The sequence below is a fragment of the Pistacia vera genome, unplaced genomic scaffold, assembly GCF_008641045.1.
Source record: "Pistacia vera cultivar Batoury unplaced genomic scaffold, PisVer_v2 Contig623, whole genome shotgun sequence".
In the NCBI taxonomy this organism is placed as follows: Eukaryota; Viridiplantae; Streptophyta; class Magnoliopsida; order Sapindales; family Anacardiaceae; genus Pistacia; species Pistacia vera.
This window is the reverse complement of record NW_022196472.1, coordinates 148,357-162,920: the sequence shown is the minus strand read 5'-3', so window position 1 is coordinate 162,920 and position 14,564 is coordinate 148,357. Positions and strand designations below refer to the sequence as shown.

General features: G+C 36.0%; 2 protein-coding genes across 3 annotated transcripts; one reads left to right on the top strand and one right to left on the bottom strand.

Moving 5' to 3' along the window:
* Window positions 1-583: 583 nt before the first annotated feature.
* LOC116111006 lies at window positions 584-1,274 on the bottom strand. Its single transcript, XM_031397212.1, has 2 exons — window positions 1,200-1,274; window positions 584-946 (listed from the first exon to the last, which is right to left on the bottom strand). Exons 1-2 carry the CDS (start codon window positions 1,272-1,274, stop codon window positions 584-586), a joined length of 438 nt encoding a protein of 145 aa, XP_031253072.1.
* A 7,220-nt stretch (window positions 1,275-8,494) lies between these two features.
* LOC116111017 lies at window positions 8,495-11,212 on the top strand. Of its 2 annotated transcripts, XM_031397221.1 has the most exons (3): window positions 8,495-8,680; window positions 8,808-10,728; window positions 10,835-11,212. In XM_031397221.1, exon 2 carries the CDS (start codon window positions 8,970-8,972, stop codon window positions 9,624-9,626), a length of 657 nt encoding a protein of 218 aa, XP_031253081.1. In that variant the 5' UTR covers window positions 8,495-8,680; window positions 8,808-8,969; the 3' UTR covers window positions 9,627-10,728; window positions 10,835-11,212. The 2 variants fall into 2 exon arrangements, with proteins under 2 accessions (XP_031253081.1, XP_031253082.1); XM_031397222.1 differs by having other exon boundaries at window positions 8,495-10,728.
* The last annotated feature ends 3,352 nt before the right edge of the window (window positions 11,213-14,564 follow it).

Here is a 14,564-nt window from a genome sequence, read left to right as displayed (position 1 = left end):
TGTTGAGAGTATATATGATGGTTAGGGTAATGGGTCTTTTACTTTTGTGATGGATTGAGGTCCATGCAAGTTCAAATGGACCACAGTCCCAAACCCAGCCCACTATCATTCATAAGAGAAGAGAGAGTGAGTGCTATAAGATTCTTGAAGCTGAAAGTGGAGAGCCCTTTTTCCTCCATCATCCATGGCGTGGCATGCACAAAGGGAAGGCAAAATTTAACAAATCCCTGAACTAATTTCCACATATCTTTCTCATATAAACAGTGCACCATAAAGCAAAAACAATAGTCTTTCAATAGTTGAGTATATTGTATTATATAATACGAAGAATATGTGTTAGATGTTCATGAATTATAATGTTGCATGGATTATAAAAGCCTTTGATTGAAACATAATTATTTATGTGACATAATTTTTATTTGATTTGGTCTACGGATTAAGTAGAGAGAGACAAATTAACAGCAAAACTAAGTGCTGAGTTTCTTCCTCTAACAATTGAATATGCATAATGATCACTCAACAAGAACAAGTCTTCCTTTTCCCATTCACTTCACCACAATCCGTTACCTCTTGAACTTGTTCTTCACAATCGTTTACTTTTTGGCACCGTAATAACCAACTCCCTGGCAAAACATTTTGCCGTTGCCATCTCTGGCCGGGTGCAAGCTGGAAGCCGAAACCGCCACAAATCAAGCTCGTATTTATCTAACAAAAAATCATCACCACGGCCCTCCATTTCTGTTATCACCACCTTCATCACCCCAGGATATATCTCAATCACATGAGCCCGAACATTCTGCAGGCTCATATCATCGGTGGTAGCCGTGAAGAGGAAAGACTCTGAGGTTTCTTGAACAGAAACGTCGGCCTCGGAGTGAAAAGGGAGTTGAAGGACTTTGGCAAATACGTGAGGGAGTTTCTGGAGCTTTGATGGTGCAGGGTGGACCTTCATGATCAAAACTCAGAAAGATTCAATAAGAAAGGAGAACTTTCTTGAACGAAGTTGCTGATGGTATAATTAATTTATATACATAAAAAGAGGGAGAGAGATTCTTAGCTTGGATTAGAAAGTGAGGAGAAGGAGAGTCTCGGTGAAGTCAAGAGGTTATATAGAAGAGAAATCTCAGAATTTTGGTACAAATAAGGAACCTTTAAACTTGAAGAATAATGGACGGCAGGGCAATACTTTATTATCGCACCATATGAAGCTGCCTGCTGTGCTCATCACTGTTCCACTCATACAGTGGAATCCGTGAAGGCACTCCACTGTCCATGCCCAATTTGCCACATAAGTTTTCTTTCTTTCGATCTTTTTATTTTTCTTATAATTTAGAAATCTTTTTATGAATCCAAGTTTAAAACTAGAATCCTATCAAAATTCAAAACGTATAATTTTTAAATAAGAAATAATAATAAGATATTAACTATCACTGGGGTGGTCGAGTAGTTTAATAGAGACTATTGAGTGTAATACTCAATGGGTCCTGATTTAGAATCCCTCCTCAAGTATTAATAGAGGTAACGATTGAAGTTGTTATCCGGTTAGTAGTTCCAAGATCCCGTGGGATTATAACTATCTCTGGATTGTCGAATAATTCGATAGGGACTATTGGGTGTAATACTCAACAGGTTCTAATTTCGAATCCTTTCTTAAGTACTAATAGAGATAGCCACTCAAACTGTTACTCGGTCAGTGGTTCCAAGGTCATGTGGGATTAACTCGACTAACAGCTCTCATTTAATACATAATTAATCATGCCATGCATATACATTTTGCTTATATCCTTCCATCTTCCTAGTACAACTATTGGTAGAGTCAAAAGTATATATGCCGGAGCCGGGCTAGCTTGAGGGACTCACCCTTATAATATATCCTTCATCCATAGTTGATATATTTGGGCGTCCACCACTCTATTAAATTAAGCAGCTTGCACCAACACTTTCTGTCAAAGAATATGGAATCCTTTATTGATTTATAAGCTAATTAAGAAGATGAACATGGCTATTCCTTGCTTGGTGTTCGGTGGTTGAGACATTAATGGATTTTTTTTTATGGGCAGACACTATTAATTGTGTGATAAATTCTATACCATGCCTTTATTACGCTACAACTGATGCAAGAAGGCTTAGACTAATGTATTTAACTCTCAATTTGAATATGTGAAATTCTTGTAAATTAAGATAATGACAATATTAGACATTACAAACATCATGAATAATAGTTAGAAAGTGGGTATATTCTTAAATTATAAAAATTGAAATAAGGGCATTAATGAAATTTGGAATATGTTAAAATCTTGAATGGGCGAGTTTTACAGTGTCGAATAGTACCACTAGTTTCTTTACTTTATTGTTTAAAAATAAATAAAGTTAACATCCGGCCAATCAAATTTGTTCTATAATTTAATTAAAAGGCCAATATTTAAACTTTGTACGGTCATTATTTATTTATTTATTTTGGAAAGGTAATTGTGTTTGAACATTTTATTGTTAGACAGATCAACGCGAGCGACTGGTTAAACTCAGTGAGCGGAAAAAGGCTGACAAAACAGAACAAAACAATATGAAATAATTAATTATTTTAAGTCCATAAAAAAATCAACCTTAAACGACTAATTTTTCCTGAAATTAAAAAAAAAAATTTATTTAAAACATCATAAAACCTTTGCAAAAATATAAAAAAATTCACTTAAGAAAGGTGTTTCACAGTTTTCAAAAATCTCAAAAATACTTTAAATTTAACATTCTCTTTATATTAAAATGAAGACAAATCCCCAAATTATAATATAATAACAAAAATCTCCTTGCATTGATTAATTGTTATTGAATCGTTAAACTTTCCATTCTTATGAGTTAACAAATATTACCAAATTACCTTTCGTTTTTTTTGACACCTAAAATTTAACAATAGAAGAATTTTTGTCATCTTTTAAATCTTAAAAGGATTAACTCTAAAATTAATCATTTAAAATACTAAGGTACTCAAAACTGCATATCTTGTTTATTATTTTGGATGTTACCTAAGGATCCTATGCATTATATTTTTTTTTTTATACATATTAATTTGCAACCAACATCGTTTATATAAAAAGAAACAACTCTTTCTCACGTTTTGCATTTAAAAATAAACAAATGTAAACTTTGTTGGACGAATATGTGTCACAAATTAATCATCTTTCTTTTTCCAATGTATTTCTTTAATGCCAAAGATTTGCTTTAAAACAATGCCCTTTTCTAATAACACTATAAATAAATTGAGGACTTACTTGCACTCTTTTATAATTAGATCGGAATCTTATATATATGTTTATTTCCTCTATCCTCATTGGAGTAGGGAACTTCATCTTTAGATAGTAGATCGAGGTGACTGCTTTGAAGCTTCGTAGTAGAAGCCGTCCCAAGATGCCATTAAAAGCAGATGGACAGTCCACTATTAGGAACTCAATCATTTTGGTCATTTCATCGGTATCACCGCCCTATCTCGGGTGTGATGACAAGAGCATCATTGTGGGGATGATGCAATCGTACCGCGTTTTTATCAGAGAAGGTGATTTCCTCCTCTCTGAGAACCTTCGCTGGTCGCGACGTCTTGCTCATCACACTTATAGGGTTATGACGGGCTGCGTGGGCATACCTTTCATGGGCACCTCACGAATTCCCTACGAGATGTGGTCCCCCAAAAATGATCCCTACACTGCAGAGACATTTGCGATCACGACGCTTTTTTCCCGGTTCTTCTTGATTTTTCTCCCTAACGGAAGCAGAGTCATCAACATACTCTTTGAAGTGTCCCTGCTTAATGAGGTCCTCAATTGTTTGCTTGAGGGCCCGACACTCATCGGTGTGGTGCCTATTATCTCAATGATAGCGACAGTACTTTTTATTGTTTTTGGCCGAAGAAAGATTTTTCATGGACTCGAGCTCTCCGAGCAAACTGGCCTCCTCTGACTTATCCAAAATAGCCGATATTGAGGCATTTAGAGGGGTGTATTGACTCTTGTCGAGATCGCGACGAGGAATTGGGGTGTAGGATTTCTTGGGCTCGTATCGCTGCTTATTTCCTTTTCACTGATCGTCATTAGCCCATCTGCAATAAGCCCTCCTGTTCTCCCCCCGATCGGGAGCACTGCTCGAAGGACCAGGGTTGTGGTGGTTGAGCGTAGCCACAAAGTTTTCAATGCGGAGGTACTTTTCCATAAGGTTGTAAAAGCGGGTGAGGAAAACATCGTCCTTAGATTGCAACTCCTTCCACAAATCTATTTGTGGGCGAACTCCTGCGATAAAGAGAGTCCGAACGGACTCTTCGAGAGTGTGAGCTACCTTGTGGAGCTCCATGTGGAACCTGTCAATATAAGATTGAAGGGGCTCGCCCCTCTCTTGCCTTATGTTGTTTAGGTAGCTTAGCGGCATCGAGAACTTCCTGTTCGTCTGGAAGTGTCTAAAAAATGTCAAGCTCATTTGAGGCCACGAGCTTACTGATCCCGCTGGGAGCGACCTGAACCATCGCTTGGCATGGGAGGTAAGGGTTACCGTCAGGCAGCGGCATTTTGCCAAGTCAGAGACTTGGTGGAGTTCCATGAGGTCGTTGAACTCATACAGATGATCTTACGGATCGAAATTTCCATCGAATGCTCGCATGTTAGGCATTCTGAATCTTGAAGGGAGGGGAGCAGCTAATACTGCCAGAGAAAAGGGAGATGCCTCTACGACCTGCCCTTGCTTGTTTCGCTGAGCCTTAAGTTGATCAGAGCTCGCTGTAACTCCTCAATCTGAGGCAGTGGCACTATCTGGGGATCACTTTTCATAACGTGGGTTCGACCCTTACAGTTGCGGTTGAGGAAAGACCTTAGGTCAGATTCCTCCTCACTGCAGTTGGCAGCTCCGGCCATGTTCGACACACCCTGGTCGGAGTCGTGTGATGGCGTTGAGTGATTCGGGGAACCATCCTGACCTCCGCGGTGGTGCGAATCGACTCGCGGACAATGGGAATTCCCTGCACGACGACGATCAAAGCCGTCATTTTGGCAATAATGAGAATCTCCCCACCTTGCACTTTTGTGGGAGTGCTCGCGCGATGTGGCGCAAGATGGCTCAGGCCGCGACATGTCACCGAGTCGCAATGCCACGGGTATTCTACCTAGGGCACGATGGTGTTTGCTGGTCCCTTGGAGCCTTTAGGTCCGCTGTACGCTACTTGCTTTCCCTTTTATTTGACGCGTTGTAGTGCGCGCGGTATAGGCTTTTGCCCTTTTTCGTGCTTTCACGTGACCTGTAAGCGTTTTCGGCAGTGGCACCGCCTCATTTGATTTGGGTGGCACGACCCCATCCAATCGGTCTAGCCTTTGACTGACCGTTTGAAGAGTATTATTAAACATCTCCAGGTAACTCATGACGGTTGGATCAAGCCATGAGCTTGAAGGGATATCCCCCACGATATTTTGCTAAGCTGGGGGTACTTTGGGAGAAGTGTCCTCCTGTACCTAGGGGATCTCTTCATTGCCATAATTGGTTCGCTCAGATTCAAAACCGCGAGCCATTTGCTGTAATGAGACCAATTAGTTAGAGATTCTTCTGATGAAGAACGAGTACTAAATCAAGCCCTCATTCTAGCACCAAATTGTTGATGCTTGATTTTGACACCAACTATTCGCACGTGAAAAATACGAAGCGGGCTTAGAAGTTACACGTGGTTATGGAAGTATTTAGTTGAATAAAGGGTGAAGAACAATGTTTAAAGTGGTTCGGATGCTTACAAGGCAAATCCTACGTCCACTGATATTGTATTAATGAGTAGAGTCAGATTGCGTTCAGCGAGCTGAGTTACAACGTTGAGAGAGAGAGAGAGAGAGTATGTTATTCCAGAGTGAAATTAGCCAATACCACAAATAGGAGAGAAGACCTCTATTTATAGTGGGATGAATCAAAGTAATGATAACTAAATCTGTGAGTGGGATGGATGCCGTGCAAATCCTTCTCTACGTCCCATTGCTCACTTACCCGAGTGATTTCCTCGACTTGTGTAGGGATTGGATACATGGAGCACCTCCAACCATTTGTTAACCTGACGTACACCCACTACACTGGCAGGAGTATGCTACTCACGTCATCACGTGATGTGGCCGCATTTGAGCGGTCATAGAATCATCTTAAGTTCTGACTACCCATGCTGATAAGACTTTACGTCAGCCCTACTTTTTCAGGCATAACTCGTGTTATCTTTGCAACCAACATCGATTATATAAAAGAAACAGCTCTGTCTCACCTTCTGCATTTAAAAATAAACAAATGTAAACTTTGTTGGACGAATATGTGTCACAAATTAATCATCTTTCTTTTTCCAATGTATATCTTTAATGCCAAAGATTTGCTTTAAAACAATGCCCTTTCCTAATAACACTATAAATAAAATTGAGGACTTACTTCGACTCTTTTATAATTAGATCGGAATCTTATAAATATGCATTTTGTTTTTGTTTTTATTTTTTTTAACTCATAATAAATCAATCACCTATTAACCACTGGAAAGTCTAGTGATGTATATAATAGTCAAAGTCCAACACATTTGCGCAATTGTCCTCCCCCCATACTCTCTTAACACTTATAAACCGATTCAAACTTTAGTTAAGACTTAACTTGATGATGTGCGAGTCTGAGGATTTATTATGTATTACCCTTGAGGTTTGACATGAAACCTTTCACCCTTTAATTTTGGGAAAACTAACACTACTAACCCATAATGGTTTATCTTACAATTAAATATAACGGTTTAAGGGGTCAAAAAAATATTTTGAATGAATTGTTTACAATTTTGGCCGGACGACTAGAAAATTTTCTCTTCACCAAACCTCAAGGATGATAATGTAATTTAACCTAAGTTAATAAATATCAAAATAAGTGCGTTTTGGTCTTTACGCCTAACTTTGGTTTTGTTTAAACAACTTGCCATCACTTTAGAAAAGCTTCTTGTTTGGTGGATCTTAGACAGATATCCTCGCAAAGAGACAAAGCATTTTTACTCCAATTCCAAAGGGTTATTTGGACAAAACACTATGGACGGTGGGGGGTACATTTGACATTTGTCATTGAAGTAAATGCTTGGCTTGGACGTGGAGTTACTAGCCTTCGGCGTGCAAATAAAAGGTAAATAAGAACAATTTTTTTGACAGCCTTTTTATTTATTTATTCCTTCACTTTTTAAGCCTACCAAGCAAAGAACCCCCCACCTACTTTATTTTGGTTTCCCAAAGAACGTGTAAAGGAAAAGGCAATTTGATTCCTCTCTCTCTCTCTCTCTCTCTCTCATTAACCTTCCCTAACTTTCCATTTTCCCGTTGCTCATGAATTCCTTGTTTTTATTTTATTTTAATTTCTATTATAAATAGGAAAATAATACAATTACCAACGAATGCACATTAAATTCGTGTATCGAATGACGTAACATAATCTTAACTATCGATTAATATTAATTCATAATTAATCGACGATCAAGATTATGTCACGTTATTCGGTGTGCATCATTCGATAAATATAACATTGCTCTTATAAATATATGTATATACTAAATTTACTTACCCACAAGGGTTTATTCGGAAGATTAGGCATGTAATTTTTGCACGGCATAAAATGTCATGACATGTTATCGTATTAAATTTTAAAAGATACATTTAATTTCAATCAAATAATGAAAACTGACAGGTGTCAGTGCATGAATAGAGCCATAGCCCTCACCTTACCCACTACGCTCCAACCAAGCTTTTATCTCTATCTTTTGTCCGGATGTGTAGGACCCCAACTTGTTCCATGACTTTTGTGGCCCCCAGGCCCAAATCTCTCATTTTTCTCTTTTACTAAACTACCCCCATCCATATTGTCACTTCCAAATTCCTATTTATAAGAATAATATCATTTTAAGTAGAAAAAAAATCCATATTATAATTAATTAATTGGTATGGTTATCACATTACTATAAGCACTTTAGATCAGTTCTTAATTATTTTTCACAATTTTTCGACTAAATTATTATTATTATTAAAAGATATATATCACTTAAAACTAAAAAAATAAATACCACTCTATAAATATATATAAAAGAAAATCCTTATATAATTAAAGTAAGGATAATATTTTTCAAAGACGATTAATGCGAATAAATGAAATAAAAATAGTTTATTTTTTAATAAAAAGTATTTTTAAATAAGATAAATTTTATTTTATTTTTCAAACTTTTTAATATATTTTAAAATAATTAATATCATAATTTTAATTTACACAACAAAATTAGGAGTGTCTACAGTCAAACAATGAACGAAAAAATCTAACCAAGACCAAAAACAGATATGGAGGAGAAGTTGAGAACGGACCAGGGTCAATAGTCTCTAATTAGTAATTACATTCAACTCAAGGATGACATTCTCGTAAATAATTTCAAAACCAGGGGCATTTCCTTATCCACAGTGACCAGTCGAAGGCTGTGATATTTAAACATGACTGTGAGTTGTGATAGTCATTTCAGATCCGTGGATTCCTCTTCTCCATTTCAATGGCAAATTAAACCCCAAAAATTCCAAGTTACACAAAAATCAGAACCTCAAACAACCATTACAAAGCCCTCCCCTCGCCCTCTTAGATCTGACAATCTCTTCTCCACTACTTCACAGTCAACTTTCTCTTTCAGTTTCGGGTATTTTCCTTTCTCGCTTTCTCTAGAAAATCACTGTCAAACTCTTTTGTTATCTGGTTTTAGCTTTTAGATTTTCAGTTTTTACTTTCTCGATTTTTTATAAATTTTATTGTGTTTGTTGAGGAAGATCTGGAAATAAATCGATGTTCAAATTGGATCTATCTTGGAGAAGATCGTCCAGTCGTTATAGTGCTTTTCGTGCAGTTCGGGGCTTAAAGTTGTGATCTTTGACGGTGGATCTGCTGCAATTGGCATAACTCGTAAAGAGTAGTAGTTGTTTAACTCAGTGATGGAGACTCTCGTTGTTGTGGCTCAACACAAGAATCAATATTACGGCAGAGTCAAGCCAAACGGGTCGGGTCGGTCTAGAAACTTCAGAGATGTTAACTGTAGGGCTTTCGAATCCGGAGCAGGTATACTCCCAACCCCGATCAGTACTTCTTCTGCTTCTGTGACCAAAAGATCATCTTCTTTTGTTTCGTTTAATTCTTCATCTTCGTCAAAAACACCATCATCAAGTGTTAACGGAAACGTGAACTCTGTGGACAACATCCCAACGAAGTCGAAAACCAGTGCTAGAAGCAACCCTATAGCTATCAACATGAAAACCCCAAGAAATGAGAGACCTTTCACTGGGAAACTCCTTGGTGAGTTTGAAACCCTCTCATTGTCTGAGCTGTGGGCCGGGCCGGCTTACTCCAACTCGCCGCCGCCGAGCTCTTTGCCGATTCCCAAGTTTTCCTTGCAGCCGAAACGCACCGTTTCACTTGATTTGCCAGTAATGGCTGATGAGGCTGCTGTTGAAATGGATCGTCCAATGGCTAAATCTGCACCCTCGTCACCAACCAGGGATCTTATTGGTCGTACTAGGGATATATTTCTTAGTGCTGACTCAGCGACAAAGACTCTGCGTCGCATTCTCAATCTTGACAATGTCGATGAGTGAAGTAGAAGGAGCTTTATGCGCTCCTGTAAATAACTTTAGCTTCTGAAGTGGGTTAGTGTTAGATTGTATATACAGTTGAAGAAAATAAAGAGTTGGGTTGGTAGTGCAAGTTGGTATGCGGTCGTTTCTTTAGCTTTTGAGTTGGGTTGGTAGTTTGAGTCGTACGGGGTTGTGTTTTGTTTGTGTTGGTGTAGTGGATGGCTCTGGTGGGTCAACAATCTCCAGATTTTTCATTTGAGATTGATGTGGAGTTGGGCAAGGTTAGTGTAACATGGTGTGGCTAAACGGAGGGAAGTTGACTTGAATGGGAAGCAGAAGGAATATGGGAGTCGTGGTGATGAATGCATGCCTGCAATCTTATTTGGCGTGGGATGGAGCAATTAACTACTATCTAAGCTACTGGGCTGGAAGAAAAATTACGTCTTTGTTAGATTTGGAATCTATGATGATAACTTGTCAGTATAATCTAATCTCTCAGGGTAAAACTGTTGATTCTCACAGTCATGGACTTAAGCACAAGTTCTTAGGCCTCTAGTGTTAGATACCGTGTATATATAGTAGATACCTTGATTAGACCATTCACAAGTTCTTTAGATCTCTGTTTATTCTTGTTATTCATCTCTATCTCCTTGATTTCGATTTCAAAACCCTTTCTTTTTCTATCTGATAATCTTACATCGATTAGGCTCTTTGTTTCTTAGTTAACTGTGTCAATTGGCAACTTATATGATCCTTATATTGTAACTCTTCTTCTTGGTTCAACCTTCCCTCAATTAGATGCTCAGCAATCAAGCATCTCTTCTTTGTAGTCACAATTTCTTACTATATCTCGTTTACTTAGAATCTTAATCCTTTGTATACATGTGTTTCTTCCCCTTCACCACATTTTCGTGTTTTTTGAGAGGGAAAAGTGGGAGGGGGAAGTGAAAGTAGTTATTTGCCACTTCTGCTCCTTTAAGTTAAGCTCAATCCGTGTTGCTCTGTCCTGTTCTAAGTACTATTAGTTTCTTGTTCTTCTGAGTTGAAACACCACTTGTCTCCTGGTCTTCGAAAAGCTTATTTTCCTTGGAGATTCGTTGACTGTTGCCAAGCCATTTACAAGGTAATAATTTTCCATGTCTTTAACTTTCAATCCTTTTGTAGATTTACTATCATGTTGAAGTAATTATATGTTTTATTGACGTTAAATCAATTCGCTTGTGTTCCAGGGTACCATTGTGAGAAGTGTTTGGAAGGCTTTCTCAGGACTAGAACATGTTCGTGATAGTTATGGTCTTGACCGTTAAGTCTTGTATGGAACCATATGCAGTGTCTGTGTCTTTCTTGTAAAGAACTGTATGCAGTTCTCGTGATTTCGTGTAATCAATGTATGCTGTTTCCGATATATGCAATCTCTTTTTCTTTTCACCTGTGTCTTAATACTGCATGTTATCTTTGTCTTGCGGTTATTGTACCAGGAGTCTCTTGAAGCAGAGGAGTCAATATGTAGTGTCAGACTAAGATGTTCACTCTTCTTATTGAGTCAATATGTAGTGTCAGACTAAGAGGTTCACTCTTCGCAATTACATGTTATGTTCTGATAGCAATGTCGCTGCTTTATAGTTGGATTTAAATGGAAGTTTGATGCTGTGTTCAATGTTTGTGCTAGTGTTTGTAAGAGTATCTTATTATTGTTGACTCTTTTTTAGGAAATGAAATCAATTATTCAGAATGATGTTGTCTTTGGATCTTTAAACAAGGATAAAGCTTGAATACTGTTTTACTTGAAACCTTAAACTGTGCTGCTGTGTTCTACTCTTAGCTTCTTTCTCTGTCCAGCTATCTGCAAATGGGGCAATCTTACATGATGTGCCAAGGCTCCTTTCTCTTTCATTTGATTTTTGGGTTAACTAGGATTTTGCTGCTTTGTTGTATGTTGTACTAGACCTGTATCGTTTTGTCCATTTGTACAGATTGATGCTTTTTAGCTCTTTTCTTACGGTAGTTTTGAGTTTCCCAGATTGATCCTCTAGTTTCATGATTGTTGTGGGTTTGTGAGATGTAGAATCTTGATTACTCATGACTAGGTCTAGGTGTTTGTGAATTTTGATATTTCAAGTGGGGTGTCTTCATTTTGTTTTAACATTTTACTTGATTCATTTTCCAAATTGATATCCGATCCATAGATTTCAATCTTCTTTTGTCGTCTCTATTACCATATTCAGTTTGAAAGTAAAAGCGCTCTCGTTTTGGGTGCTTTACATTCTTGTGCACATATAATATCGCTGTAAGATCCTGGGTGGGGTTTAACACTTCCTTTTGTTGGGCAGATAGTCACATTTAAGTTGTCCATAGATTAGATTATGACTCTTTCGCCGCCTTTAAATAGAGTATGCATATGTGAAGTATGATATTAATCTGTGAAAATTCTTCTTGTAATATGTATCCATAGCCAAAATGATGAATATGAATATTGGAGAGGCCTGTTACTTTCTTTTACATTGGAAACAGTATTAGTGTCTAATATTTTCGCTTTGTTGAATACTACTAAAGAAAGGATATATAAACATTTATCATAATTATATTAAAAGAAGCATGAAACAATTCCACTCTCTCTTTTCTTTATTTTCAATCCTACTCTGAATCATCAACAAGAAAATTGAAGTTACAACTTTATTTATTCTTATCATTATCGTCCACTTCTTATAGGGCCTTTCTTTATTTTCATAATGTTATTGTTTACAGTAACTCCACTGTTTCTGCGGTGCAAGTTCTTGATTCCATGAGGGAATGATCGGATTAAAACTTTACTTAAAGATTTTATTAATTGATTGGATTTTCGTTATACATAAGAGACAAAATGAACTTCTTTAAATTTAAATATACAGTATTAAATAGTTGAAAGATACAGTCCCATGTTTGTTGAGGTGTCAACCCCTCTATTACCCTCCCGAAAGCAATGCAAAACACGTATTCGCATACACTGCACGACAGATGGACAATTATCCCAGCAAGTATATATATAGTTTCCATGAAGGTTGGTAAATAGGGTTGAGCAGACATTGAACAACTAAAGAATGAAGCATTTTTCTTTTCTATCAACTAGTTCCATTGAAGTTTGTCGATGATAATTTCTGTTCGTGTGGATCAAAATAAAAATTAATTGCATATTAATATTTTTGTTAGGATGAACCAAAATATAGAAATTATACATACTAGTACTTAAAAAAAAAAAAATTTGAGGGTGGACGATGGCTAGATCCGCCCCTGATTCAAATTTTAAGTGTATTTTTTGAACTCGAGCAGTTTTTTTAATTTATTTTTCATGTGACCAAGTACAAAAGAATTGGCATCGTATCTCAAGCTTGTTTGTTTACAATTTTTATATAAGTTTGGTTGAGATCCATATCTTCATCAGGCATTATTTTAATTATACAAAGATATTATGAGTTCAAAATACTGAGAGTGGTCTAAATCCATGTGTCAGCCATATCTTAATTAATAACTAATACGATCCTCTGTGATTATATAGATGTTTCATCCATTAAGAAGGGCATAATTTGTTTTTATTTTTTATGATGCTAAAACGTTTTACATGAAGATTTGAAATTAAAACCTACAAAGCTAACGAATACTTTATTTTCAAACTTGATTTATTTAATATAAATTGTTATTATTGGGTATTTGCCATTTCAAAAGTAAAATGGATTAAATTGAATTTTAAACAGTTTGTAAATAAAAATTATTTAAAATGATTTATTATTTAACAACATTTTAGGATGTGATTTCTGTATTTTAATTTTTCGTTTTATTTATTATTTTTTTGTTTCGTCTTTGAAAATTTGTAATATTTTATCATGAACTATTTTTACAGTTGAAATCCGAGAAAAAAAAATGTTTTTATTCTTACTTTATTATCGTAAGAAAACGATCATAAATAAAGTTTATATGCAACTACTATTTTAAACATCAATAATGTTTTATTTACAGTTGAATCATACAACTGAGTTATACAAATAAACAAAAATTACACAAAATTCATATAAAATAATTACTTTATCTTTTTTTTTTTTGTCTGTTTGTATAACTTATTGTAAGCATATTATTGCTCTTTAATCATAATAATGAACAACATTTTTAAATTTTAATAACATAAAATCCAGTTTTTTGTTTTCATTTTCAAAATTTTCTTAAAACCAAAATACCTAGTAGCCTAACATTTTGGGGGTTTTCGGCACCCTGAGGCTTATTTGAATCAGCAAAATTTTTCTTAAAAATAACAAAAATTCTCCTGTCAATAATGAAACATTAGTTAGCCATTTCAACATACACTATTATAAACTAATAAATATTTACCTAATTTTTCCTCTTATCATTTAGTTTAAAGATAAAGATTGACTTACAATCTAATCTTACAAACTTTTTGTCACAATCTAATATAATAATTCGCAATTGATGAGTTCGCAAATAGGTAGACGGGACCCATAACAAGTAGCAGGATTCATTTACAAGCTGATTAATTGTGAACTATCATGTCGGGGTTATGAGATTGGGTTGTAAGTGTAGTATTACTCAAATTTTGGGGGAATTATGTTATTAACCTTAAGCCTCAAAGAAACCCACCTCTTTCTTTGGTTGGTGAGTAGTAACTCTCAATCTATCATGAAAAGGAAGAAAACAAATATATATAGATATAAGGGAATACAAATCTGTTTAAACTTTATCTCTTGATCAAGTATATAATTTCCCACCTACTGCTTACTGAATTGGTGAAGAAAAAGACGTGAAATTTGGATCTGTCTCTCTTTAAAAAAGTCAGTTTCAGATTAATCTATCCCATAATATATATAAACCAATAATTAATACCAAACTGTAGTCATCACTGAACCATAATTCAGAAATGTTTATGGCCACCAGAGATAAGATAAAGAAACTACACTCATCAAAGGAAGAAAAGAA